The sequence below is a fragment of the Ramularia collo-cygni genome, assembly GCF_900074925.1.
Source record: "Ramularia collo-cygni strain URUG2 genome assembly, contig: RCC_scaffold11, whole genome shotgun sequence".
NCBI lineage: Eukaryota > Fungi > Ascomycota > Dothideomycetes > Mycosphaerellales > Mycosphaerellaceae > Ramularia > Ramularia collo-cygni.
The window spans coordinates 486,673-514,079 of NW_019716265.1; the positions used below are offsets into that span (position 1 = coordinate 486,673).

General features: G+C 52.2%; 14 protein-coding genes; 7 read left to right on the forward strand and 7 right to left on the reverse strand.

The window, feature by feature from the left end:
* Window positions 1-266: 266 nt before the first annotated feature.
* Window positions 267-1,916, reverse strand: RCC_07274 (probable venom protein 2 precursor; the record flags this gene model as incomplete). XM_023772532.1 has 5 exons in its annotated part: window positions 267-452; window positions 509-1,541; window positions 1,618-1,718; window positions 1,772-1,842; window positions 1,895-1,916. The coding sequence occupies 5 exons, from the start codon at window positions 1,914-1,916 to the stop codon at window positions 267-269; spliced, it is 1,413 nt and encodes a 470-aa protein (XP_023628300.1).
* A 192-nt stretch (window positions 1,917-2,108) lies between these two features.
* Window positions 2,109-3,116, forward strand: RCC_07275 (uncharacterized protein; the record flags this gene model as incomplete). The annotated part of the gene is made up of 1 exon (XM_023772533.1): window positions 2,109-3,116. The coding sequence occupies one exon, from the start codon at window positions 2,109-2,111 to the stop codon at window positions 3,114-3,116; it is 1,008 nt and encodes a 335-aa protein (XP_023628301.1).
* A 1,691-nt stretch (window positions 3,117-4,807) lies between these two features.
* Window positions 4,808-6,358, forward strand: RCC_07276 (probable neutral amino acid permease; the record flags this gene model as incomplete). XM_023772534.1 has 4 exons in its annotated part: window positions 4,808-5,079; window positions 5,133-5,254; window positions 5,323-5,496; window positions 5,547-6,358. The coding sequence occupies 4 exons, from the start codon at window positions 4,808-4,810 to the stop codon at window positions 6,356-6,358; spliced, it is 1,380 nt and encodes a 459-aa protein (XP_023628302.1).
* Window positions 6,359-6,716: 358 nt separating this feature from the next.
* Window positions 6,717-8,125, reverse strand: RCC_07277 (related to tRNA a64-2'-o-ribosylphosphate transferase; the record flags this gene model as incomplete). XM_023772535.1 has 2 exons in its annotated part: window positions 6,717-7,746; window positions 7,803-8,125. The coding sequence occupies 2 exons, from the start codon at window positions 8,123-8,125 to the stop codon at window positions 6,717-6,719; spliced, it is 1,353 nt and encodes a 450-aa protein (XP_023628303.1).
* Window positions 8,126-8,604: 479 nt separating this feature from the next.
* On the reverse strand, window positions 8,605-9,228 carry RCC_07278 (related to translocation protein; the record flags this gene model as incomplete). The annotated part of the gene is made up of 1 exon (XM_023772536.1): window positions 8,605-9,228. One exon carries the CDS (start codon window positions 9,226-9,228, stop codon window positions 8,605-8,607), a length of 624 nt encoding a protein of 207 aa, XP_023628304.1.
* A 528-nt stretch (window positions 9,229-9,756) lies between these two features.
* Window positions 9,757-10,720, forward strand: RCC_07279 (uncharacterized protein; the record flags this gene model as incomplete). XM_023772537.1 has 2 exons in its annotated part: window positions 9,757-9,906; window positions 9,965-10,720. The coding sequence occupies 2 exons, from the start codon at window positions 9,757-9,759 to the stop codon at window positions 10,718-10,720; spliced, it is 906 nt and encodes a 301-aa protein (XP_023628305.1).
* Window positions 10,721-11,042: 322 nt separating this feature from the next.
* Window positions 11,043-11,792, forward strand: RCC_07280 (uncharacterized protein; the record flags this gene model as incomplete). The annotated part of the gene is made up of 1 exon (XM_023772538.1): window positions 11,043-11,792. One exon carries the CDS (start codon window positions 11,043-11,045, stop codon window positions 11,790-11,792), a length of 750 nt encoding a protein of 249 aa, XP_023628306.1.
* Window positions 11,793-13,118: 1,326 nt separating this feature from the next.
* RCC_07281 (related to protein kinase (Chm1)) lies at window positions 13,119-15,867 on the forward strand (the record flags this gene model as incomplete). XM_023772539.1 has 3 exons in its annotated part: window positions 13,119-13,135; window positions 13,288-15,307; window positions 15,358-15,867. 3 exons carry the CDS (start codon window positions 13,119-13,121, stop codon window positions 15,865-15,867), a joined length of 2,547 nt encoding a protein of 848 aa, XP_023628307.1.
* Window positions 15,868-16,379: 512 nt separating this feature from the next.
* RCC_07282 (probable cysteine synthase) lies at window positions 16,380-17,546 on the reverse strand (the record flags this gene model as incomplete). The annotated part of the gene is made up of 1 exon (XM_023772540.1): window positions 16,380-17,546. The coding sequence occupies one exon, from the start codon at window positions 17,544-17,546 to the stop codon at window positions 16,380-16,382; it is 1,167 nt and encodes a 388-aa protein (XP_023628308.1).
* A 194-nt stretch (window positions 17,547-17,740) lies between these two features.
* RCC_07283 (related to condensin complex component cnd3) lies at window positions 17,741-21,072 on the forward strand (the record flags this gene model as incomplete). XM_023772541.1 has 2 exons in its annotated part: window positions 17,741-19,840; window positions 19,891-21,072. The coding sequence occupies 2 exons, from the start codon at window positions 17,741-17,743 to the stop codon at window positions 21,070-21,072; spliced, it is 3,282 nt and encodes a 1,093-aa protein (XP_023628309.1).
* A 428-nt stretch (window positions 21,073-21,500) lies between these two features.
* Window positions 21,501-22,274, forward strand: RCC_07284 (uncharacterized protein; the record flags this gene model as incomplete). XM_023772542.1 has 2 exons in its annotated part: window positions 21,501-21,533; window positions 21,609-22,274. 2 exons carry the CDS (start codon window positions 21,501-21,503, stop codon window positions 22,272-22,274), a joined length of 699 nt encoding a protein of 232 aa, XP_023628310.1.
* A 489-nt stretch (window positions 22,275-22,763) lies between these two features.
* Window positions 22,764-23,769, reverse strand: RCC_07285 (uncharacterized protein; the record flags this gene model as incomplete). XM_023772543.1 has 3 exons in its annotated part: window positions 22,764-23,205; window positions 23,270-23,457; window positions 23,509-23,769. 3 exons carry the CDS (start codon window positions 23,767-23,769, stop codon window positions 22,764-22,766), a joined length of 891 nt encoding a protein of 296 aa, XP_023628311.1.
* A 1,609-nt stretch (window positions 23,770-25,378) lies between these two features.
* Window positions 25,379-25,902, reverse strand: RCC_07286 (uncharacterized protein; the record flags this gene model as incomplete). XM_023772544.1 has 2 exons in its annotated part: window positions 25,379-25,750; window positions 25,807-25,902. 2 exons carry the CDS (start codon window positions 25,900-25,902, stop codon window positions 25,379-25,381), a joined length of 468 nt encoding a protein of 155 aa, XP_023628312.1.
* A 656-nt stretch (window positions 25,903-26,558) lies between these two features.
* RCC_07287 (probable RSM27 Mitochondrial ribosomal protein, small subunit) lies at window positions 26,559-26,957 on the reverse strand (the record flags this gene model as incomplete). XM_023772545.1 has 2 exons in its annotated part: window positions 26,559-26,593; window positions 26,666-26,957. 2 exons carry the CDS (start codon window positions 26,955-26,957, stop codon window positions 26,559-26,561), a joined length of 327 nt encoding a protein of 108 aa, XP_023628313.1.
* Between the last annotated feature and the right edge of the window lie 450 nt (window positions 26,958-27,407).

Here is a 27,407-nt window from a genome sequence, read left to right on the forward strand (position 1 = left end):
GGTGCGTGTGATTGATTGAAGTCGATCGTGGCAGCACGCTGTCAGATCGACGAAGAAGAGGGGAACCTGTCGCAAACAGAGCTCTGACGGTTTGTGCTCGTGTACCCCTGACGCGACACAAACAGCCTGATCACACTAGCCGGTTTGAGAAGTGCTGCACACGGGCGACAACGCACACTGTGTCAGACGGTTCATGGCTTTGCGGATCTATCCGGTCTATCTATGGTCAGCATGTACTTTCCACGCATATTCAAACCTTGCTTCGTTCAAGCTTTGCCATCGTTGAAGCTGACAACAGCCCACTTGCCACTCCAGGCCCATTTTCTCGCGCCGCTATCGCCACCTCCTCCTTCCATTGCTCTCAGCCGCTCGTCTTCGCCTTTAGGGAGGCCGACAACAACATCTGCTTTGCACGTCCGCAAAGCGAGGACGCGAACACCAGAGCTAGGGCCCTGTCAATATGGGTTAGTAGAGTCAATTGAGCCTTACTACCGGTCATTCAACATACCATCGGCCCGAGTGCTTCTGCGAAACTTGTTGTCGGATCCCACACAGCGTCACCTGTCAACTTTCGGTAGTTCAAGTCGCCTTTGAAGATGACTAACTCGCTCTCCTTGAGGTCCTCGTACAAGCTTGGAGCTGTCTTTGGAAGACGCCAGTAGCTGCCACCTTCCGTCCAAAATCCATTCGGACGGAGAACAATGCTGCCTTCGGCATAGAGTGTGCTCCAGTTCTCAAACAACGCTTGCAAATCTTGGGCTTCCTTTGCCGAAAGAGCCTGTGGTGTAACACCTTGAGATTCGTCCTCCTCGGAAGGAGTTTCGTAGAAGCTCTTCGCATTCACAAGAACAGTGAGCAGGTCGGAGAAATCCTTTGGTAGGACATCGGAAACGAACCAAGGAATGTTCTTCGGGTGCAGGACAATATGCGTAGCAAGTCCAGATTGAAGGAGGTAGCCAGCTAGGACAAGGTCGACGAAAAGTTCGAAACCAGCATTGTCCAGGACGATGTCGACCCTACGCTCTTTAACCCCAGACTTCTGGGCCGTTTTGAGGCAAGAGAAAGCTTCAGCGAAGTTGTTTACAAGAATGTTCTTCTCGTTTGCCTTGCGTGCCTCGGACCCCTGAAGCTTCTGGATATCGTCGTAGCTGAGATTTGTGAGGAGCGAAAGATCAGTCGCGTTACCCCACAGGCATATCTCGCACATCTCCACGAATAGGACTTTTTCAGCTGCCTCGCGCTCCTCTTCAGAGGCCGATGCCAGTGAGGACTTGTCGGACTGCAGCTGCTTGATGAGATCATTGTATCGAGCAGCAAGCTCCAGGACCGCTGGTCGTGAAGAGCGGAAAGTGGACATTTTCTGCTTGGAGAAAACGTCATATCTCTTCCAGTGCTGTGTTTGAGCAAAGATAGTTGCGAGTCGTCGATAGAGATAGCATTCGGCGTAAAGCCATGCTACATCATGCCATCTGGGGTTGTCTCGCTGCTCTAGCTCTTTGTTGTAGGCCGCGATATCGGATCCGCCATCATCAGGGAGTGGCCTTTGATTGTTAGAAGGTGGCGAAAGAAGATTACTGCAATACTTACGTGAGTTGACGGTTATGCTGCAGCTCATACTTCAATGCCGCAAGGCTTTCGGTTATTTTCTTCCCCWCCTGGGTCTTTTCAGGCTCGGTTGCTTTCGATGTAGCGCGATGGACATCATCAATCGCTCCAGTCTGGTAAATGTAAGTATTCCTGTTCGTGGTTGGCGGTTTTGGAATCAACTCACCAAGATGATTGGCCATCGTTCTCTCGCAGATATGTATGCAAACGAAGTCGGGTCATTGGTGCTTGAGAGTGCTGAATGTTGGTCAGTAAGGATCCTCTGTGTGGTATATTCCGGAGCACATACGTGTCTTGGTGTCGTACTCCATCTTTATGATTGGGAAATCAACGTCTGATGTTTTGTCAAATGTTGAAGTCGAATCGGAGAAAGGTTAAATCTGGCCCTGCAGACGCCCGTCCGGAAGCAGCTCCGGCGGCAGCGGCATCCCGCAACAGGGCTTGCCGCTTTGCTCTTCCTTCTTCACCACCATCACCACATCTCTCCATTTTATCGCCACGCCATGTCGAAACGCGCGGCTCCCGATGACTATCACTATCAGACGCCGCACAAGAAGCGGAACATTACATCATCTCAGACCAACGCGCCGACACTTCCCAATACGCCGGTCCTCCCCAACCCGCTCCCACCGCTGCCAAAAGTGGCCCCACACCTTGCCGCAGCGCCATTCATCCACAAGTCATGTGCCAAGTACTCTCAATCCAGTGCCGTTCAAGACCTAAGCTATGAACGCCTCGAATTCGTTGGAGATGCATACATTGAGCTCTTCGCTTCAACCCTCATCTTCGATCGTTACCCCCATCTTAATGCTGGCAGAATGTCACAGCTGCGCGAGTCGCTGGTCAAGAACGAGACACTAGCAGAGTACTCACGTGCCTACGGCTTCGACACGCGGATCGAGGTGGATTCGTTCCGGCACATGGAGGCTGCTGCTACCTCGTCCAAGGGAAACAAAGGCTTGAACAAGGTCTTTGCTGACGTGTTCGAGGCTTATCTCGCCGCGGTGGTGCTCAGCGACAAGGAGAATGGTTACACAGCTGCGGAGAAGTGGGCAGTGTCTCTGTGGGCGCCACGAGTGGCGGCGTGGGAGAAGGACAACGCAAACCTTCTCAATGCAACTCCCGCCAACAAGGTCGAGGTTGATCCTCGCACTGTTTACAATCCGGAAGCCAAGCAGGAACTCAACAAGCGTCTCACATGGTCAGGCAAGGAGGTCCGTATCACGTACGAGCCGTGGCGGGATATGATAGAGCTCAAGGGCGATAAGATCGGCCAGTGTCAACATTTCATAGCCGTCTATCTGACTGGCTATGGTGTCGAGAAGAAGTTGCTGGGTAAGGGAGAGGGCAAGAGCAGAGCAGAGGCTGGCCAGTGGGCTGCGATTGATGCTATGCATGGCGAGATGAAAGCCTTCGTCGCCGAATGTGCGCAGAAGTGCGCTGAAATAAAGGAGAAGCGCAGGCTGGAGATGGAGAGAAAGCAGGAGGCCGAGGTCAAAGGAGAAGCTTGAGGGGAAGCTTCTAGGTATGTACGACACGACATCGTCTCTGGGGACCGCCCGACAACTATACCTTACTACCTCGTCGCGCTCCTGACACGCAGTCTCAGACTCTCAGCCACGCATACGAGAAAGTACCCTGTCGGCTTGATCGACGGCTGGCYGAGGAATCATCCAGCGAAATTACACGATCTCGTCTTCCATTGCCGCAACATGGGATGATATCGAGTAGTTTGCGCAACGGTTTAGGGGACATGATCGAGGAGCATCAACTCGGGTAGACGTGCGGACAGGGATGCTTACGTACGGTATCGGCAGTGATCAGCCCTACGCCTTAGCGATCACTATACAAAGTTCTGCCAAGCTGTTCCATACCATCTCAGGTCGGTCTCCGCTTACTCCCTGCATTCTTTCCACGTCACATCCTCTTCCGGCGACGGACTGAAATCCTGTTGAGGCTTTCCACTGGGATCAAATCGCGTCTAGGGGATACCGCGTTTCTGGAATGCGCAGCCTGGACAGACGGCAGCTTGGCAAGGTTCCCGGTCATGTTGAGGATGGCAGTCCGCTGTGTCAATCGCACTTCGTTACGTGAACACGCTGTGAAAACTCAATCCAAGCCTCAGGATGCTGGCACGGATACGGGCATCATCCGTGTTGATGCAACAGCTCGACGATGGTCGGTTCTTTGTCTCATCCACGGCCTAAGCCTTACAAGCGAAGCCACTTTAGCCATTCAAGAAACGACATGCTTCGCTGAAGAATGCGCCGATGCTTGTCGTTTTCGGATCGAACTTCGAATGTTCACAGTCGGCAACATCTACGATCTCTCGCGACAAGCGATGGCGAATGCCAACAACCGTACGTCCTTCGTTCAATCGTCCGCGTCTAACCTCTGAACGACATGTGTTATCGTAAAAACACTATCTGCATCTCTCATTTCCTATTCCTTGAGATTTTGCTTCGGACAACCCTATACCGAATATGACGACACCTAACAAGGATCGCAAACGGCAATGCTCCGAACGAATCAACAGCTCCTGTTGCTTGCGTCTCTTGGCTTTTCAACGTCGATGTCATACCCTAGTGTCCGAACTTCTGCCCACCGCTCCACTTGCATATCGACCTGCATATGTAGGATCAGGAAGACGCTAGCCTTAGAGTCGAAAACTAGCTGGTCTGGCCACAAAAGCACGTCGGTCCGATCACCGATGTGTCATTGGCATGGATACCTCGCATTGGGACAGTTGCGCGATTTGACAATCGAATGTGGCTCAGTGGCTGTACCTGGGCTTCCTTCCCAATGTTGTCAGCAACAACGGTTTCCCATGTCGTAAAGAGCTTGGGATGCTCAAACATGGCCCAACATAGCAAGTACAGACGATGTCCATTTTGCTGACCCACAGTGCACCCACGCACGCACACGACTCTACTAGGCACTATACGTCCGGTTGTTTCACTTCGGACCACTCTATGAGAAATCATCCATGCTCGCGCCCACCTATTGCCTGACCCTGTGCTCATCAGATATCATCCATGCATGACCCCATGGGCCAAATAAAACTATCAAGTAATAGCGGCGATATTACTCCAGAGTTTCCATATAGAGGCTCTGGATCCTGCCTTTACGTCCACATCCTTCGTCGTTCTCGAACATCTGCWCTTCGTGTTGTGTTCGTGGCCCGCTCCACCCCCTAGACAAGATGGACTACGAAAACAAACATGCCCACGAGGACATCTCGGAGAAGGGTGGTATGGAGGACCTGACAAACACCTCCACCACCCATGATGCAGTCTTTGGAGAGATCAGTGAGGACGGACCAAACTACCGCGATGTTGGCTGGATGGGAACGATCGTGATCATGATGAAGACTCAGATCGGATTGGGTGTACTCGGAATTCCTTCTGTCCTTCACACTCTCGGTCTGATTCCAGGTGTGATCATTCTTGTCATCGTGGCTACGATGACTACTTGGTATGAGAAAGATAGATCTTGCAATCGAACGCTGTTGTTGACGTCCTTCTTAGGTCCGGATGGATGGTCGGGAGATTCAAGTTGCTCCACCCTGAGGTTTACAACATCGACGATGCGGGTTTCCTGATGGGTGGCCGGATAGGACGAGAAGTCCTCTACTGGGGCTTCAACATCTGTAAGTGAGGCGCCTATTCGTTTCGGATCTTCCGCTGACCAGCACATCAGACTTCATGATGCTTTCAGCGTCGGCCATGCTGGGAATCTCCATTGGTCTCAACTCATTGTCCACTCATGGTACCTGTACTGCAGTCTTCGTTGCCGTGGCTGCCATTATCGGATTCGGATTCGGAAGCATCCAGACACTCGGCAAGGTTGCTTGGATTGCGTGGGTCGGTGTCTTTGGCATTCTCAGCGCCGGTATGTCTTTCCACTTTCCACGTTGGAGCATACTTATTAATAGACACTAGTCTTTACTCTTGCAATTGCCGTTGCTGTTCAGGATCGTCCAGAAGCCGCACCTCAAACGGGCGTGTACAAATCCGACTACAAGCTCATCGGAGAGCCTACCTTCGAGGAGGCGATGAGTGCTGTGTGTACTATGATCTTCGCCTTCGCAGGATCGCCAGCTTTCTTCTCCATCGCCTCTGAGATGCGTGACACACGCCTCTACACCCGGTCATTGGTCATTTCCCAGGCCGCCGTCGCCGCCGTATACCTCGTGGTCGGTATCATTGTATACTACTTCTGTGGATCATACGTTGCGTCTCCTGCCCTTGGATCCGCTGGAGTCCTGATGAAGAAGGTCTGCTACGGTCTCGCACTTCCAGGACTGGTCGCTAGCTGCATGCTTTTCGTTCATCTTCCTTCCAAGAACTTCTTCATGCGCTTCATGCGTGGTACTAAGCATCTGACCGCCAACACCCCAACACACTGGATCGCCTGGCTGAGCTGTACCGGAGGAGTGACCCTGGTCGGCTACATCCTAGGCTCCGCGATCCCAGTCTTTAGCAGTCTGATCTCTTTGGTCGGTGCTCTCTTCGCTACCTTCATGTCCTTCCAGCCTATGGGATGCATGTACCTCTACGATAACTGGAACCGCCCTCCATCAGCAAGGACAAAGAGATGGTACTTTGGGATCTCGTGGGCTTTCTTCATCATCATTATTGGAACATTTGTRATGGTGGCGGGTACATACAGCACTATCCTTGGAATCATCAATGACAAGGGCAGGACATCGCCATGGTCTTGTGCGGATAACTCGAACTCCAAGGCCGGCTAGAGATGATGCTTGGGTTAGGACCAACAAATAAAGAGTATAGCGATTCATGAATACAAGTCTTTGAGGCTGTCAGTTTTGGAGTGCTTTTTGTGTTCGTATTGGGCTTAAGCCGTATCCTGTAAGCCGAGCGGGCGTCCAGAGGTGTCAACATGGAGCCCCGTCGCAGGAACTTCGTGTGCAAATGGTTGTCTTTGTTCGTGAACGCCAGGACCCTGCCCGCGCGGATTCTCTCTCATATAATAATGAGTTGCGGAGACCATCCGTGATCCTTGAACATGACCATCCGATTCCGTTCTCAGGTGGAGGTGGATAGACTTGGACACTCAACAGCATGCAGAAGACTGCCACACCCAAAACATCACCCCATCAAGAACGCATTAACACTCTGCAGCGTAGCTCGACTGGGAGCTGCATCTGGCATGGAAACCATGATCCAGCTCAATCTCTTCTTGATGAAATCCTTGTTGATCCCTTCGGTCGTAACTGTACTCTGTACTTCGCCTGCGTCGTTGTGGAAGAGACACAGAACCGCTAATGCGATTCCCACAGAGAGATCTTTTCCAGTCTCGCATGTTATCAACAATCTGAGTTGCGGGGATTTGGAAAGGAGATGGTGAAGTTGCAGGAGTTTGGGGAGTTCGTGTCGTAGTTGTCGACTTCCTACTTTGCCGGAGGTGCAGATGAGGTTGATTGGAATTGGAGTGCCGTCCTCATTGCTCGTAGGCTGTACAGGCAAAGCCGCTGTTGTGCAAGAGATCACAACGTCAAAGTCTGCGGAGTGCAAAGTCGCCTCGTTTGGTTTCCCAATCCAGAGACTTGAAGTCGGCTTGATCAAAGTCATCGTTCGTGTTGCCGGATTGGCGGCGCCTTGGACCAGCAGCGATTCTATCAAGTCTGGAAGTTCATCCTCTGAGGCAGCAAGCAGGGACTCATTGTGTGACCAGAAAGTCGCAGCATCAAGACCTAGAGACCAGCTCTCAGGGTCGTCCGCAGCGCCTTGTACGTATGACGAATTCGCGGATGTGTCATTACTGGTCTGATTTGACGCCGTGCAGAGCACAACTAGATTGGTCTCTGAGAGAGGAGATGAAAGTAATGGATCTCCAGGTCTCTGCCAAGTGATAGCCATGGGCTTGTTATTGATTCTGGTCCGAAGTGATGCAAGGTCAAGATCCAGAGACTGGGCGGCATGGAGATGTGATTCGATTCGAGCTTCGATTTGTGCATGCTCTGATGGGGATACTACGTCCGAGGGAGTCTCTAGATCGTGACATGATGTGTCATTCGGGAAGAGTAGACGATTCAACACAGTGATCCAAATGGGTGCCGTTTTCGACAAGGCATCTGGCATGCTTTTCCCACGTCTCGTGGAGTCTACGATAACACATCTACGTTCAGTAATCAGTAAATACAGGCAAGAATTCATTGAAAACTTTCAATGTACCCTCCATGCTCGCCAACGACGTCGAGGACCTGAAAGTTCAGCCTCCTTAGACTGAACATCCATTGCCCAAAGTGCCCGTCCGTGGACTTGAAGTATGCGCTTCCGACTTTCCGATGTGGTGGGATGTACCAGCTCCCGCACCGCTCGTTCGCTATCAGTGGTAGTTGGTAAAAGTCTGCGACGTCTGTGACGAATACTGAGTCTCGCTTGATAGAGTTGAGGCGATTTTTGATTGTTAGATTCGAACGTTTAAGATCTCCTAAAGCGGTTCTCAATGCAGAGGCGGCATTTGAGAAAATCAGATCGGATTCCTGTAGCGGCATTGCCAACCAAGTCAAGCACAAGATGGAAAAAATGTGTGAATGGCGAAAAGAATGATGTTGGAGTTACCTTGCTAGGCCCGAGAATTTGTTCGACTTGGGCTCATCTTGGCGTCACGTGCCGTGGTAAATGAAGGATGTTGATAGCAGTGCGTGCATTATAAGCTGTCTGCTACCCCTGTACGCCATATCCAACAAGACGGACAAGGCGGAAGCGCTCGAAATCGCGCACGTCTGCGGCCACGGGACAACGGCCACGCGAGAAGCCCTCTGCTGATCGCAGTGCGTCCAAACACAGTGACCGCAACTGCAGGTAGTCCAGCAGTCTGCGAGTGCCAGAAGGTGATCCTCATCTCCAATGACGCTGATCAACACGATGCTWGGCCGTTGATATTCCAGCTGGCCTTCGTGGCGCATGCTTCCGAGTTTCAGGCCAGGACGTATCATGCGACATGCGACATTCGCCCTCATCAGCATCGAACTCACTCCTGTCCTAGAGCCTTGGCCAACTCCCTCTGCAGCGTCTCCATCTCGCCAACGCCCTGCCTATCGGGTCCTGCTCTTTCAAATTCCAGACCAGTCTTGATCCACTCGGCGGCCTCCTCAAACCTTCCCATTTCCTTCAGACACTGTCCTCTCCGCCACCAAGCCTTGACATTGCCGACCTTTTTCATCTCCACCGCAGTTTCTGCGTCCACTGCCGCCTCTGCCCATGCTTGCTGTCCCATGAGTGCCTGCGCGCGGTTTCCATATAATGTGCTGAGTTCCTCCCGCACCAGTCCACTGGCTTCCCATGCAGGTCTCTCCAATGCCATCTTGATAGCCAAATCATACATCTTCAATGCTTCGCCATGCTGGCCCTTTTTGTATGATGCATTGCCCGATTCGCGGAGTTTGGTGATTTGCACGCTGCGTTTTGGGTGAACGGGCGCAGGTGGCGCGGGCACTTGATGTGGCGATTCCAAGGAAATGAACGCGCGATGCATGCGATTCAGCTCTTCAATGTCCTCCTCAAGAGATGGATCGGAGGTAGATATGGCTTTTGTTGCTGCATCGATGCTCAGAGGAAGCATCGTGAACGTCTCTGCCGGGTCCATGTTCGCCATGATAGTGGGTAGTGTTATCGATTTATCTCTACTACGTTTGGATGTTGTGTCTTGTTGTCTCAAAAAAAAATGTTCTGGCGGTGCAGCACGGGGTGGAGATGATAATTAGATTGTACATCACATGCCAGCTGTCCAGCTGGAGAAGGAGGTTTGYGGGTTTCCGGTAGAATGTTTTGGCGAGATCGACAACTCTTGGCGGCAACGAGATGAGAGTCTTTGATCTCATCTTTCACGCCCGTTAGCATCCCAGCATCGTCTGTCGTCGTCCATTATGTTTCCTCCGTCATGTACGTCTCGCTCTACCAGCGCAACGACAATAGAATCTCACACAATGTCTCCGCATTTGCGAAGCCAGACAATCAGCCTCGTTGCCTTGGGAGGCAGTGTCGACGCGTGGATCCCTGTCTGAGGCTGCACTTTGTTTACTTTGAGACCAAGCAAAAAGCCCACTTCTCAGCCATCTCAAACAACAACTATCAGCATACCACAACTCGGTAGGTCGCTCATCACATTGCCTCACCTCTCAACATGCGTCTTCCACAGAACAAACTTCAACGAGCAAAAGCCGCGCTGCATGGCATTCAGGCGGTGCTAGTCTTCGTCGCCGGATGTCTGACCCTCGCCGTCATGACCAAGTCGGGAGGATATGGAGGACAGACGGGCTTCTACTTCGCACTGGTATGGAGAGGATGCCCTCTATCAACCTTTCATCCACGCCGCTGACGATTGTGTACAGTGCTTCCTCACACTACCAGCCATCCTCTACATGACCATTGGCCCGCTGTGGTCTCGACTCTGGCGATTGAACAACGTCTACGCCTACACTACAATTGATTTGCTCTTCGCCTTGCTCTGGTCTGCTGCTGCGATTGCTGTCGCGGTGTGGAATGGACAGGGAATCAGAAAAGGCGAGAAGGGGCAGGACACAAAGACTAGGCGGGACACGGGTGCACTCTCCTCACGCGCTGACGCCGTAAAGAAGGGATGTGCAGCTTTCGCATTTGGTAGCGAGTCCAAGTGTACCGTCAGCAAGGCGACGGTGGGCTTTGCGGTGGTCATCTTTCTCCTCTTCGTCGCGACAAGCTACATCTCCGTCCGAGCTATGCTCGAGTTCCGTAAAACCGGCGTCAATGTCACGCTTGCACCTTCTGGCGATCGCAATCGAAAAGAGGAGCTGTCCGGAGAAGATGGGAAGGATGTTTGGTCTACCAACACAGACGAGCTGAACGCGCACATGGCGGATGATCATGTGCAGTTCGGCCAGAGCGAGGGGGATCGTGAGGGGTTACTCAGCCACCAACAATCTTCCGACGATCTTGCCCACCCTGGAAGGCGAACAAGCTACCACTCTCAGCTTGCGACGGCGCCGGCGTACGATACGAGCTATGCTCCGAGCGCGTTATCTCCTACTGGCATTCTGGGTGCAAATACACCAGGAGACACGAGTGGCAGGGTGCTATTTCCTGAAGCGAATTACAGCGCGTTGCGATGAGTGTTGGAAACGAAACTGTATGGTCAACGATGTCATGTATGTACGTATGCACAAAGAATAGAAACCTCAGGTATAATAAACCTCAAATGGGTGTGTTGTCACCGGCTGTGAACTCTACCGCGACTCCACGACCTAGCCTTCTGACCGCCTTCCCATGGTAGTGCTCAGGGCGCTCCGAGCGTACCGAGCACATGATGCTCCCAACACCCTGGTTATTACTTAGGTAGGTATCTCTCCAAGTAGGGGAGAGAGCATGAACCTCTCACGCTTCCTCCCACATCGATTACTCCTGGACCGCTTCCAAGTCTTCCGAGCAGTCGACATGGAGGGTCCAGACGGGGATGACATCTCGCACAAGGGTACCATCCTTACGCCAACCGAGCACTCAGACTCTAACACATTGCAAGACAAAAAGCACAATCTTACCACCCTGCCTCTTGAGGTCCGCTGGCTGATCTACGACCACCTCTCCCACAACACAGCCTTCCATCCCACCAACCCCCGCTCACCACGGCGCTGTTTCCGCCTTGACTGGACAACCTTTTCCAAAAGTCTCCCCGACCACGGACTAGGGGAGATTGCGCCCCTAGCCACAACTTGCCGCCAATTGAGAGTTGAAATCCTGCCCACGTTGTTCAAGAGCGTCATTGTCAAGTTCCCCGCTTGGAATGAAGACTTCAAGACGCAGTGTCTGTATTGGATTGACCATGTGAGCGAACTGACGATTAGGAGTGTCGATTGTTTGTGGCTTGAGGGAGTTTACTGGAGGCTGTGTCTCAGATTGGGGAAAGAGTGTGGTGAGGGTTGGGAGGAGGCTGATGCGAGGAAGAGGGATTGGAGGCAGTTTAGCGGGTTTGTGGAGAAGGAGGGGGAGGGATTTGCGATCAAGGTGGAGTTTTTTGATAGTGTGAAGGCGAAGGCGGAGGTTGCGGCGGAGATGTTGAGGGGGATTGTTGCAGGGATGCTTGATGGGATGGATGAAAAGGAGTTGGGCAAGAAGGAGCTGAGGTGTCTGGTGAGTGGAGCGGGGTTAGAGGGGTGGGAGCCCAGGGGTGTGTTTAGGAGAGGATAAGATGAGGGATGCTGGAATGGTGTTGTATTGTCGGGATAGGGTTGCCGCCTTGTTTTCAATGGCATGAGTGTACATGGGATAGGAACGATAACTTACTTGTTCTTCGAACAGATCTTGAAAACTCTGCCGCAAGCATTTGACGCTCAAGGTRCCTTTGCCATCTGTGGAGGCACACACCATTGGCTTTGAAGAGACAGAGAAAGGTCTGCTAGTCACGGGGTTGCGGTTCGATACGCTACGGTGCTGCTCTAGCAGAGGTTCCCCTGTCTGTCTTGTGCGAAGGMATGCAAGTCCAAGCTGTCTCGMGATGCAGTCTCAATCTGTTCAATTCGTCCGCATTTGATATCACAACGCGGGGAGTACGAAACCCGTCTCTCGGGCAGCTTGCCCCGGGATATGACGACGTCCTCTGTGCAGGCGAAATCCTTCCCGATCTCAACCAAGATCGTCCCGCCATCGGGGATGAAGCGGCGCGATGCCGGCGGTCTCTCATTCGTCGAATGATGTGGTTTGGAAGACTCGGAGTCAGTTGAGGTGTGTGTGTGACTGATTCGGTGCATCAGCATCATCAGACGCCAGCGTTCAGCATTCCACAAAAAAAGAGAGCTGGCACCGCTGTATTTGCAAACAGCGTGATGTACTCGATGATAAGGCAGGGGATCTTCTTATACGCGCCGGTATCCTGTTCATATCGGAATAATGTGAGAGATGAGGTTACCCAATCAACAACAGCGGAACTAGAACCAGTTTTCGCGCCAATCGTTCGTTCTAGCGTTTGGAATCGTTTCATCTAGAAAAGGGAGTGTGTAACCACGAACCAGCGCCTGGTTCTCGCGTCTGAGGGGCTGCTGTACGCCTTGAAGACCTTAACCTGCGCTCATTGTCCTGTGAAGATATCCACAGAGTGCGGCTGAGAACAAAGAAAACCAAAAGTACTTGCGAGCGCTCGAAGCGAGCAATCTTTGGTTACTCAGACTTTTGATGATCCAACGGCCGTGACGAGCGATTCGACCCCTCGGCTTGCCATCTTGAACTATCCCTGGCTCTGCCATACCTTTCCACAACCATCTACGCTGCACGGGCACCTGGACCTTGCCCAGAGAGCCCGACCACCACACAATCAACGTGCAAGGCTTCTGTGCCTTGACCCCGCGCTGGTGTTGACAGCAGGAGCGCACACGCCACCATCACTCGTTCAAAACCACCTCCCGAACTTCACCTCCACCTCGTTCCCCGGCCTACTTGACCGACAATACGCGCTCACAAGCCAAGGAGCTGCCTGCATTCGGCGCATTGTGGTATTGATTCGCGCGTGAGGCTGCCGACATGGCGCAACAAAACCCGTGAGTGTCTCCTCCAATGTGCGCGGCGCAGCAATGACCTCCGTGAAAYAAAAATCGCGGAGGCTTGGTATTGCACATGCATAGCGGCACGGATGGCGGCGAGAAGTGACGGCCTCCAAAAGTATGCGCAACGACTGACATGACCCTCGCAGACTATACCGGCCCGATCAGTTTCTCAACCCAGGCCCTGCGCCGCGACCTCCCACCGATAGGCCCAAGGTTGCACTCACCCCGCAAGTCTACCACACCACCGGCAATCCCAATCTGGGAAGCTTCAACAGCCTGAACAACAGCTCCGGCAGCTCAGTAGATCTCAAGTCCACTCCCACGCGGGCAGAAACCAGCAATGGGGAGTTCACCGTCGTCAAGGACGGCTGGGCGAAGGTCAAGGAGGAGGGCGGCGGATTCATGAAGGCGTTCTGGAACGAAAGGTTCCTCGTGCTGCGGGAGAAGCAGCTCGATTTCCTCAAATCCAGTTCTAGCAGCAAGACTGCCAACACGATCCTGCTGCGCGATGTTTCACACATCACTCGCTCCGACAGCTATCCTTTCAGCCTGGAGCTCACTAGGGATGGGAGCAAAGTCTGGATTCTCAAGTTCGACACAGACACCGAAGTATACAACTGGATGGACAGCATATACGACCGAGTTCCGAGTATGGGCGGCGTTTCTCACCCGACCGGCTTTTCTCATCGCGTGCACGTTGGCTTTGATCCCGTTACGGGCGGGTTCGTAGGTCTGCCTGTGGAGTGGGAAAGGCTGCTCAAGGGCTCCGCTCTGACAAAAGATGACATGGCCAAGAACCCGCAGGCGGTCATGGAAGTACTGCAATTCTACACTGATAAGCTCGCTGTGAGGCAAGATGATCCAAAGATGTTCTCTTCCCTCACTCCTGCCTCTGCTGCAGACCCAAGCAGGGAAAAGCAGTTGGGATACTCTACCGGTAACAGCGTTGCTCCACCTAGGCCGCAACCGCCAGCTGTGAACCGCCAGGACAGCTACAGCAGAACCGCCACAAACACCCCAGGAAGTGGGTATCCGAGAGACCAATCCACAGATCGATATGGAGCTCCCAAACGGCAAGATACGGCGCCCGGGCAGGACTCGAGACAGACGGAAGAAGAGCGCCGGAAGAGGCAAGAAGAGAGCAGGCGACGTGCCGAGTCGGAACGGCGGCGAGCGGACGAGGATCTCGAGCGCATCAGGCGCCAGGAACAAGAAGACCGCGAGTACAACGAATCTCTACCCAAAAGCAAAGTGCCTTTGGCGAAACAGGAGATCGGTAGCGGTTTCATTGGCGATTCATCTACGAGAGATGTCAGTCCAAACACCCCAGGCAAGTACAACGCGACAAGGCCCGCTCCTCCAGCACCCGTGGGAAGTAAATCTGGTCAACCTGGAAGTCAAATACCAATTCGAGGCCTACAAGCACAAAGGACTGCTCCAGGACCGCCAGGTTCCTCATCCAGCGGATCTTCTTCTACGCCCTCGAAAGTCGCTCCTAGCAATGGCTCCCCATACGCGGTCAAGCCAAGCACACCAGCGGCAACCAACGGACAAGTGAAAGAGCAGAAGTCGGCTGTGGGTAATAACCAAGGCTCTCCTGCCGGTCAAGTCAAGCCGCTCAATGTAGCAACAAAACAGCCTACTGGCGCACCAAAGGATGCCGCAATTAAACAAGCCGAAGCTGCCCTCACCAAGAAGGAGCCTACTGAGAAGTCCAAAGAGGTTCGAATGAGCGCAATGTCTGACGCCCAGGTGATGGAGCGTCTGCGCTCCGTCGTCACCTTGTCCAACCCTCTTGAGAGCTATAATAAGCAGAAGAAGATTGGCCAGGGTGCTTCAGGGTCTGTCTATGTTGCTCGAATCCGCGAGAACGCGCCCAGTCAGATTGCCAAGGACTTGATTAAGAACTACGGACCCAGAGCGCAGGTGGCTATCAAGCAGATGGATCTCCGATCGCAGCMAAGAAAGGAGCTGATTGTCAACGAGATTATCGTCATGAAGGAAAGCCGACATGACAACATTGTCAACTTCCTCGACGCGTTCTTGCAGGAGGAGACATTCGAGCTGTGGGTGGTCATGGAATTCATGGAAGGTGGTGCTCTGACAGATGTCATTGACAACAACCCCTCCATTTCAGAAGATCAGATTGCCACAATCTGTTTCGAGGTGAGTAGGAATAACGACGATAGCCAGAATGATTTGCTAACATCCCGCAGACATGCAAAGGTCTCATTCACTTGCACGCCCAGAACATCATCCACCGAGACATCAAATCCGACAATGTGCTGCTTTCGTCGCGTGGCGCAGTCAAGATTACTGACTTTGGCTTTTGCGCGAAGCTTACTGAGCAGCGCTCGAAGCGAGCCACCATGGTCGGCACGCCTTACTGGATGGCACCAGAGGTTGTCAAACAAAAAGAATACGGAAGCAAAGTCGACATTTGGTCGCTGGGCATCATGGCGATTGAAATGATAGAATCGGAACCGCCATATTTGAACGAGGAGCCCCTCAAGGCTCTTTACCTCATCGCCACGAACGGTACACCCAGGTTGAAGAAACCGGAGAAGTTGAGCAAGGAGCTGAAGGCTTTCTTGAGTGTGTGTCTCTGTGTGGACGTCAAGTCCAGGGCTACGGCGGAGGAACTGGGGAGACACGAGTTCTTGGCGCAAGGATGTTCCTTGGCGAGCCTGAGTGAGTTGTTGAGGTTCAGAAAGGGAGCGCATTGATTGAAGGAGGGAGGAGTTATATTTGAGGGGTGAATGGGAGGTGTCTCGGACTATCAGTGTCCGGATAGGCTGAGAGGTGATGACAAGCTACTGTCACCTCTTACCGCCCGCCGGCCTCTCAACCTGCTGGATGGAAATGAGCTCTGCTCATTGAGGGAAATCTGCTGCCATTGCGTTATGATACCACCAATTCACGGCTTTTGTGGGCAAGTCATGTTGCTGCGGGATCTGGTTTGTTTCTGCTGCTATGGGCGCTTCTTTCTGTTCGGACGAAATGATTGATGGGTGACGGGGACTCGAGATGGGATCTAAAACGTTCTGAAGATGCGACTTAATAGTTGCGGGATGAGGCCTGGATTCGGGCGAGATTAGGGGCAGATAGACGAACGAAATGAACTTTACGGCGGCTATAGAAGAGTTGCTGTCAATGTGGCCGAAAATTGTGGTGAATATTCACTTGGGGTGGCTAGCGAAATGTCTGTGGTATTATCGAGGTGATTTCATTCATCTCTCTACTCCAACACAATATACTTGTGCAAATTCTCGGGCACAGCAGTCAGCAAACCCTTACTCTCTAGCCATTTTCGACTGAACAGGCGATCCGCATACCGATACGCGCCATCACAGAGAATCGTTACCACGGTGTTGCCAGGACCCAGCTTCTCGRCCAAATCCCTCGCAGCAGCAACGTTCAATGCAGAACTCGCTCCCAAGTACAAGCCCTCCTCATCCAAACATCTGTACACCATCTCTATACTCTTCTCGTCTGCGATATGGAGTGCTCCATCCAGCAGTTCAAGATCAGGCGCCAGGTTGTCTGTCACGCGCCCTTGGCCGATACCTTCCGTAATGGAGCTTCCAGTCCTGCCTGCGGGCATTTGTCCGGTAGAAACATATGTGTAAATGACGGATCCAGGAGGATCAGCGACATAGCACTTCACTCTCCCTTCGCTGATCGTCTTCAGATATCTCGTACATCCTGCAATTGTACCTGCGGTTCCACTAGCACAAGTAAACGCATCAATCTTCCCATCGGTTTGCGTCCAGATTTCAGGGCCAGTGGTTTCGATATGTGCCTGTCGGTTTGCAACGTTGTCAAATTGATTCGTCCATACTGCATTCTCTAATCTTTCCGCATGTCTTTTTGCTTGGTGGTTGTAGTTTTCCGGGTTATCAAAGGCGACTGCAGGGACGGGATAGACTTCTGCTCCCAGTAATCTCAAAAGATCAATCTTTCCTTGCGATTGAGTGTTGGGCRTGTAAATGACCAATTTGTAACCCTTTGATCGGCAGACATGTGCGAGACCAATTCCAGTGTTTYCGGCTGTGCCTTCGACGACAGTTCCGCCGGGTTTGAGCTGGCCACGTTGTTCGGCATCTTGGACTACATAGAGAGCTGCGCGATCTTTGACGCTACCGCCGGGGTTTTGAAACTCTGCTTTCCCAAGGATCTCACAGCCAGTCTCCTTCGAGAGATGGTTCAGGCGAATTAGAGGAGTGTTGCCAATTGCTGAGACGAGGCCGTTGGAGGCGATGCCCTGGGCTTGTGAGATGGCGTGCGACTTGGGATGTAGCGATTCCATGGCTTTGGCGGACACAGTCGAGGCAGAACGGGATGTCGTTGAGAGGGGGATGGAGCGCGGGATGGAGCGCAGGGCGGAGCGGGCGATGAGAGACATTCTGAATGCACAATGATCAATCGTGCTGCTTCATGGATTGATCATTGATGTCGAGCTCGAAAAGTTGCCGATCCGCTCCGTCATTGGAAGCGATGCCGGCCCGCCCCCGCGTAAACATCCAAAGTAAACATTGATCTCTATCTTGCAATCGTCAAACAAAACGACGACGACACCAAACGACATCTTCACCGACGATGCCAGGGAGAGTAGCAAGCGGTGCTACACGCGCCTCGCGAAGGACGATTTCAACAAAAAGTTTGCGCAACTCGTCGCCCGTTACCGCAATACCAGACGAAGGCGCCGACACATCCCTACGACGCGCCATTTGTACCGCCTTCGCCGACGCTCAGAGATCGACCGCCGGCCACCGTAAAGCCATTATTGCGTTGCGAAAAGCACAAGAGGCGTGCTGTTACGAACCTACATCCCCCAAATCTGGAAAGCAGCAGCAGCGCGAAGATTTCGATGAGGACGACTTCAATCGCGAGGTCGTGCGCTGTGTGTTGCGCATACTGCCCGTCAAAAAGGCAGAACCCGTGGGAGATCGCGTGGTCCGCTTCTTGGGCACTTTTTTGAACGTCGCGAGTGGAAAGGACAATGCCATTATCGCGGGGGATGAAGAGGATGAGGATGCTGCTCTTCCAGAGACACCGACCAGCAGGCTGACGACGGCTATTTTGGAGACACTTCTGCCTCTGTTGCAGGCCAAGGACAAGGCAATCAGATATCGCGCCACGCAAATTACAAGCCATGTCATCWATTCGWTGGACACCCTGGACGATTCTCTGTTCCACAAGCTACGATTTGCGCTGTTGAAGCGTATTCACGACAAGGAGGCGCCTGTAAGGCTACAAGCTGTGTATGGCCTGGGCAGACTAGCGGCTGAAGTTGAAGATGAGGAGGAAAAGGATGATTCGGATTCAGAGGATGACGCTGCGGCTGGTGTGCTTGGAAAGCTGTTGGGTGTGCTGCAGAATGATCCTTCTGCGGAAGTCAGGAGGAATCTGTTGCTCAATCTTCCCCTCACTAAAGAAGTATTGCCATATCTGCTGGAGAGAGCGCGAGATTCGGACGGTACGACAAGGAGGGCTCTCTATGCGCGTTTGTTGCCTGCACTGGGTGATTTCCGTCATCTTAGCTTGACACATCGCGAGAAGCTGCTTCGATGGGGTTTGAGGGATCGCGACGAGAAGGTGAGGGAAGCCACAGCCAAACTCTTCCGCGAGAGGTGGATCGAAGATTGCGCCGCTCTTCCGGCCGCACAAGCTGCAGAAGGCGACGCTCAGAAAGACGCCACAACCGCCGCTCCTCCCTCCCTCGATGCGTTGCTGGAACTCCTCGAACGCATCGATGTAGTCAATAGTGGCACCGAAGGCGGCATTGCCCTCATTGCCATGCGAGAGTTCTGGCTCGGGCGTGAGGACTACCTGGCGTATGTCTCGTTTCCTCCTTCGTTCTGGGAGGAGCTTTCCCCCGAACTCGCCTTCGTCGCTCGTACTTTCAACGAATACTGCCGATCTCACTCGGGTAAAGATAGTGGAGTGTATGAGGCGCTCGTGGAGGAGAAGTTACCCGAAGTTACTCAATTCGGCTATCTATTGGAGGGAGAGATTCGACGTCTGATCGAGACGACTATCGCTACTCTTTCGGAGGAGAACGCAGAGGATGGTGACGAGGAAGAGCTCGCACACCGCGAGTTTGTGGTCGAGCAGATGCTTCACATGGCTCTCACATTCGATTACAGCGATGAAGTCGGCCGACGTAAGATGTTTGGTCTGATGAGAGAGAGCTTGGCATTGCCCGATCTCCCCGAGGAGGTCACACGCCTTGTTGTGGAAGTCCTTCGTCTAGTCTGTGGAGAAGACTCCAAGGGCGAGCGTGAGTTCTGTGGTGTTGTTCTCGAAGCCATCGCGGAGGTTCATGATACTATCATGGGCGATCAAGAAGATGACGCGGACAGCACCAATGAGAGCTTCCACTCTGCTACGGAAGTCGTCGAGGATGATGACGACACCATCGTGGTTGCGCAGAAGAAGAGGGCCAAGAAGAGTAATAAGACTGCCGAAGAGGGTGGTATGGATGAAGCAGAGAAGGCTGTGAGGGAGATTATGGTGAACATGAAGTGTCTACACATTGCGCTTTGTATGTTGCAAAACGTGCAGGGCGACTTGGAGGAGAATGTTCATCTGGTGACGATGCTCAACAACTTGGTTGTGCCCGCTGTGCGATCTCAAGAGGCGCCAATCCGTGAGCGAGGACTGCTTTGTTTGGGATTGTGCTGTCTACTAGGCAAGGTATGTCTTGCCGAGCTCCAGCTTGCTACTTATGCTAACGTTATTCTTAGAACCTGGCCCAGGAGAACCTCACTCTCTTCCTCCACTGCTTCGCGAAGGGTCACCCGGCTCTTCAAACCATTGCCATTCAGATAATCACAGATATTCTCATCACACACCCCAGCCTTCTCTCACCTCCGCTCAATGCCTCCACCGACTCCTCCTCGACGACACCCGAGGAGATTCTCAAACCCATACTCAAAACCTTCAACAAATCCCTCAAGTCGGACGATCCACTCGTTCAATCCACTGGAGCCGCCGCTCTGTCTAAGGCTTTCCTCAGCCAGCTTATCACAGATACGGATCTTCTCAAACAGCTGGTCATCACTTACTTTGATCCAGACAGTGCGGGGAATGCTCAACTTCGCCAGAGTCTCGCATACTTCCTACCAGTCTACTGCCATTCACGAGCGAGCAATGCAGAACGAATGGCACAAGTAACATGCGCTGTTGTCGCGAAACTCTTCACCTTGCGAGAAAGTTACATGGATGACCTCGAAGACGAAGGCGTGGAAGTCGATCAGCAAGGTCTCGAAGGCGGAGGAATGGTCAAGATGGGTGTGCTGGGTGGCATGTTAGTCGATTGGACAGATTCACGGAAGATTCTGGACCTCAATGGCACAGCCGGCGCGTTCCAATGCGGAGAGGGGAAAATGCTTCCACACTTCTTGCTCGCGGAGTTGGTTCTTGAGAGACTTGTCACCACGCAGATCGGGAAAGAGGAGAGGAAAGTTTTGTTCTCCATGCTCAGCAAATTGCACCTTCCGGCTGGAGGCTGTGAAGCCGAACAAGTCAAGGCGGTGCTGGAATTGGCGGCTGAGGCTGCGGATGGGAAAGCTGCTCCTGATGCTGTGAGCAGGAATGTTTTGACGAAGGTGCAGAATGGATTGTTGAAGCTTATGCATGATTTCATGACTGATGAGAGGGGTGGTGGTGGGGTTGATGAGACGGAAGTTGGAGCTGTGACGGAGATGGTTAGCGAGCTGGAAGTCAGCACTATCGAGACGAAAGAGGATGTGGTGGAGGAAGATGATGATGATGATGTTAGTCAGGCGGATGTTGATGAGCAACTGCAGAGGGAGATGTCTACGACGCTGGGAGCTACTATTGGGGTTCCGGATGCAGAAGGGACAAGGTTTGAGGAGGAGTATACTGAGGTTGAGGATTCGGAGATGATGGATGTTGATGGCTAGGCTCTGCCCAGGTTGGCAGACATTTTCGTATTTCGCGGGTCTTTCACAAGGGACAATACCAGGCGCTGAGCAGTTTTGTGGGAAGTCGGTGTTACAAGGGGTCCTTACGATGAACATACAAATCTGTGTCTGGATTTCATTTCTCCCAAGCGGCGCCCAACTTCTGGTGTGAGGTTACTTCCTTTCGGGTGCTCTCATGTCAACGTATCATTCACTTCGAACTTAAAGTGCACGGCCCGCCTACAATCTTCCTTTGGTGGAATTTGGAAGCTTGCTCATCTTGACAACAACATCAAGCACTTCCCCCATCACGAGATTCCCAACTTCTCGACTGGACAGTACTACCATTCTCGGTCGTCACTCTTCGACATCCATCGGCGGTAATTGGCTCAAACAGCCTGGAACGCAGACGCGACAAATGAGCAAGTATGGCAGCAATCAAGGTGTTTTCTATTCCGGAGGTAAGTCATCGTCCACCTCATACGACAGCTGTTACCCAGTACAGTCAATCCTGACCCGCTCTGACGATATTGTAGATTCTTGAAGATATCTTGCTGCGCGTTGCATATCAGGCGAAGAAGCACGAAGCCGAGAACTGCGGCACCGTCTTCATGCAGCACACGGGCAAACTCCTTGAACTCGGCGATCCGTTTAGGTTGGAGCCCACTGCCAGGCTCTCTATCATCCGCGCAGTGTCTCGAGACTTCAGAGACACGATCAGAAGGTCTCCCAAGCTGCAGCGCGCACTAACCGGAAGCTTGGAGACTAGTGTTGCCCTGGTCAACACGCCGCCGTCCCTGCCGATGAAATGGCTCTTCCAGAGGGTGCTTGGGAAGATGCAGGTGCGCAATCAACCCTGCGTGGATCTCACTATCCAGCATCAGATGGGGGTGTTTCGCGACAGGCTGGACACTTTCCTGGGTCAGGGTGGAAGACAGCGAGAGGGTATTTGGCGACAAGTCAAGATACACCAGAAGCCGACCACTGCTTTCTTCGAGATATGGATCGCTCCCCGGATGCCGAGAACGTACATGGGCGGATGTTCGTATACCGAGAACATTAACATGAGCATTTGTACCACGTTGGGAGAGTTCTTGGACATACTCTTCGATGTACTGAATCGCAGCACATCTGAGCATGTGGCCAGACATCATGCTCTGTCGATGCAGGGTTGGAAAGACTGGGTTATCGATTATCGTTGAGGATGGGCAATGGCTCTGGCATCATAGATGCTCTCAACGTCTTGAGAGGCACTACTCATGTGAGGGGAAAACCTTTGTCATGGCATGAGGGAAGAGTCTTGGGAGGACACTTCTCCAATAACACTCACATCATTGGCTTGGGCGAAGAGAATGGAATCCGCTGATGGTCGGCTTTTCGTTTGCTGCTCAAATTCCTACGTCGTTTTACTCACATCCACATCATGGCCTCTGGATAATGCGGCTATCGAACATAAGCGCCACTTTGCGGGCACGAAGAATTACTATCAAGAAATCGTACCAGGACTTGCATTGTGTTCTGACCAGATAGCTTCATATCACAGGCCTTCACCCGCTGATCTCATAGGTCGTTTTTGCTACGCGAAGTGTCATCCTGCAGTCCTTCCAGGTACAGAACTAGCATTGGATACAGTACTTGATCGACATGGAACTGACCTCTTCTTCATTCTTATATCGTCACTCGTTCGCTGATCAGCAAAGCCTCATAGACCGCAAATATTGAAAATCAGGCCACGACTCAACCACTCTGCTCACAAGCATCGACGCCCTTTCAGGCCCAAATTCTTTCCTCCACTGAGTCTGCCTCTCCTCAAGAGTGATTCCCACCGAAGACTTGCTGCGCTCAATCCCAGTGGACTCCTGGAAAGTCTGCAAGAACCGCTTGAACCGCTCATTCAACGCAAACTTTGCAGGAGCATGACTCGGTTTCCAGGAGAGTACAAGCTTCTCCTTTTCCATCCCAACCAATTCGCAGAATCTCTCCAATACGTCTTGTCGCTCTATGATGTCGTCTGCATTCAGCACTATGGGCTGCAATGTGCATTCGGGATGATGTCGATACCAATCGAAGACTGCTCGCTGGAATTTCAGGGTGGTGTATATCTTGGCATATTGAGATTCGAGATTTGGATACCTGTATGGACGATACGTTTTTAGCGGATACTTTTGCGATTCCGTTGATCATTTCATGTACGTACGGTTCTCCTTCTGCTCGGAGCCAACTCTCATATATCAGAATCGGGTTGCGGATTAGTATGACAGGTCGCCAGGAAAGCATCAGGGTGTCCGGAAAGATCGATGGGTTCGTGGGCATGACTACATCTCCATAAGTCGATTCTACTGGTGTGACAAGCAGTGTGTGATCTTTGAGCATCACATGTTTTTGCTGCAACAGAACTTAGCATTTCGGCCAAGCACGATTCAGGGGGCAACTCACCTTGTCCATGGCGGTACACACAAAGTTTTCTAGCTTCTGATGACCTTGTTCGATAAGATCTGAGTGCTCTGCTCGTGCTGTCTCGGGTACATCCTCTAATTCAAGGCCATCAAATGCGTCTCTTGTGTATTGGAAAGCATCAAAGAATAGGTAGTCAGATGTCTCCCAGTCCGGTTGGTTGGAGAGAAGTCGTACAAGTAGGTTTGAGGCTGTTCTTGGATGACTGAATAGAAAGACTCGTTTCTGTTCCCAGGGCTTCATGTTGTCCTGCTGTCTGAAGTATAGTTGAGGGGTTCAAGAACTAAGGAATAGAGAAATGTTTTCACCGCTCGGTGTGAGCTTATAGGTACACGTGTGTGTGGTACATCGTTTCGGACCACGCTGCTTGACAAGTACTCCATGTACCTTGACCCTTGTTGGGAGCTGAGTTATAGAGGTGCAGCAAGTGTTGGCGCTACTTGAAGCTGTTGATCACGAAAAGGGCGGCGCTCTGTACTGAACTGCCTACATACCCAACTCCTCCTGCTGACTTTCATTCTCGTTATCGTTTCGATGTCAATCTTGAGGATTTCGTCCCTGAAACAGCCTACTCCCTACGGTTCTGTCAATGGAGCTACGAGAAATGGAAACATAGCAGAGAAAGCCTTGGCTCTGCAATTGCGGTTTCCGTACTAGCCCAGCATACGATCTACATACCATGGCCGTTAGCGTCTCCCTCAACAGCTTGTGTCGAGCTTGCCGTTAGTGATCGGCGGTCAGTAATACGCAGTGTTACAAAATCGCCGGCTTCCACATGGCAGATCAGTACACTCGGTTGCGTGAGAGAAAAGGTGTTCGTTCCCGACGAAATTGATGTTGAGATGCTGCCCCTGAATGTCTTGTGGGTGCACTTTACTTCTCATCTAACATTCCCTCCATTCTTGGTGGAGCTCTCCTAGTGCTTTGATGAGCTTGATGCATCGCCAACATATCACTGCAAGTGAGAGCGCCGTGGATGCGATAGGTACCAAGTACGGTCGTAGATCACTGTACTCGACTTTGGAGCTTGGCCTCGCCCACCTGCTTTCCGCGACAAGATCTCCAATCTCTTTCTTCTGCATTCAGGAACGTTCTAATCCATTGGGATGTAGGCCTTTCTGTCCAGTTGATACCTAACCTAGCAAGCAATTTTGCTCAATCACCATCTCAGGTGGACCTCCAAGACGGCGAAGTCGCTGAACAGCTTTGAAGACGACATCAAGATCTTCTCGACATGTCATCCCGTATCTTGGAGTGAAACCTGCCACTGCCTTTCACGACATCTGCTGTATGCGTGCTATAATCAGCGAAACGGAGCATCAATGGACCTAGTTGGTCTTCGAACTTATTTTTGCAACGTAGACGTTCTCTGGCAAAGGGATCACTAGTTGTTCTGCCAGCTGCTGCCTCCCTGTGATGGTTGCGTTATTGAAGCTCATCTGATGCACTCTAGCCACAAACCCAGTGTTCACGGGCCTTCGGGAGCTTTAAGAAGCTGATGAACCTTCCTCCATGTGAACGATGCCGGCAACAGCAATCAGTGGAAGTCCACATGAAACGGCTAGTTAGGCCTGTGATGGCACATGATCACAATATGACTACTAATTGAATGTGACTGAAAGTTTTTCATCTGCATTTGGTGAAGTCTATGCTGCTTCTTTGCTTCCAGTAAAGCTGCAATGCTTCTTCCAGGTATGGYRCCTCCATCAAGACCACTCAATCCAATACCTGACCTGAGAAATCTCTCGTCGAGATTATGATCTGCCATGAGCATGATAGACACCCCACCTTCTCCGTGGTCCTCATTTCCGTGGCATTTGGCATCAGCTTACAGTGCGTCGGCTTGAATTGCTTAGACGAGGTCATCGACAGACTCCTTCTTGACGATTCCCTTCTCAGCGGCATCTTCGTTATCCTCGTCCATCGCGTCCTCCTCCACTGGCTTGGGGGTTGCGGCCTTCTTTGGACGGCCACGCTTTGCCTTGGGGGTGGCGGCAGCACCACCCTCGACGTCTCCGTCAGCAGCGACCTCGCTCTTGGCCTTGCGCTTCTTTCCAGAGGCTGGTGTGACAGGAGCTGGAGTGGCAGACGCGACAGTGGCGTTGCCATCGCCAGAGACTTTTGCGCCGGCGGTGTCGAGCTTCTTGAGCATGTTCGCCGTGGTCTTCTTGAAGCTCTCCACACTCGCTGAGCCGTAGTCCTTGGTGGCCTTGGCCCAGTCGACCTAGCGCGTGTGAGTGACTGACAGCTACGTTCAATTGAAGCGACGTGGCGACTCACCGATGCGGGATCGCTGTTCAAGTAGAGGCAAACAATGCGGTCCTTGTCATTCTCGTTGAGCGTGGCCTTGGAGAGCTCGTAGTCGTAGGAAACCATGATGAGAAGGGCAAGATGTGAGTGGGTGTTGATGGAGTGAGTGATGGAATTGCAGAAGATGGATTTGGGTGTTGATGTGTTGATGAAGAAGGGGGAAAGAAAAAGAAGAATGAAGTGAGCTTTGGAGGGGAATAGTTTCAGGTTTTTCACAAAAATGACCTTCTGATTCACACAAAAAGCGACAATTGGAAGCTTTGCCCAGAGGCCAAGCGTTTAGCAGCCTGCCATGATGTTCTCTCTGCACCAACTCGTACCCGTCGTCGCTACCAGTCCCGAGTGATTTGTGGTGGTGTCCTCAATGTGATCCTCATCGACAAGTGTACGGCCCGACCATGTAGAGAGCCGTCATCACAGCCTTCTCTCGACTAAATCATTCTGAAGAAACAAGGCGGACAGTGCTCTCTGGTAGCCGTACACAGGWCAAAAGTGACAGACCGAGCTCGGTGCATCTCCGTGAAGCTGGGGGGCACCATCCAGAGAAAAGGCCACAGCGTGGCATAGATCCCCAAATACATGTACAAAAGATTTCCACTTCCCCCGGTCGATGTCTCCCAGAACGCCGTGGCATGCATTGAGTGCTGTACATATCCCATCCCCACCAACCCAAAACGCCATGCCAACTCTCCATATTCTCCTCTCAATCCCCATCATCAGCACTATCTCTTCTTTCCCTTCTGGTTCTTCCGACTCTCTGCAATAAATCCATTGTCAGTAATCTGCCCCAATACAACCAACCACACAATCCTCTGCAAGAGGTACTTACCCGCAGCGGTTCTCTTCTTCTTCGGCGCACCCTTGCCTCTCGACTTGGAAATCTGAATGTGCTCTAATCGGTCCTCCTCAAAATTGTCATAAAGCTCAAATTCGGGATACAATTTTCTTAGATCCTTAAAGGTCGCGACGCGGCGTGGGTAGTATGCGGCGAGAGATGGACCACGGAGGCGCTGGCGCAAGACGCTGTTTCCGAGGCGGGCATTGGTGGGATTGAAGGTCGTGTTGAAGATGCGCGATTGGACCTTGAGCAGATCGAGGATGCGAGAGCGTGGGACTGCCATGGTTGGACTCTGGTGGTGTTTGATGTCTGCTGGATCAATATGAGATGGAGTCGGGATCACGGAGGTTGACCGTGAAATAGAGTTCAAATTGACAGGGTTAGGGTTTGGGTAGTAGCGACGACCACGACACGGCTTTTCCTGCACATAGAGGCAACGACATCTGGTTTCATCCAACGAACATGGTCTCGAGATACCGTGCTAAAGATGAGGCAGCGTTCTACAACTCAGGAGACTTGGGATATGCATTCTCTGCATTCTCGCCGACTGTCCCACGGGAGACGCTTGGAGATGCAAATGTGGAAAGGAGAATATCTTGTGAGCAACTAGTCCTGGGTTCCTGCAGACACTTTCCACAGCATCACACGGTCGACTTTCTCCCCTTTGCTGCATTCTCAATCCCATCAATCTCAATGCCCATCTCCCTGAATATCTCATCCAGAGTTCTACCCA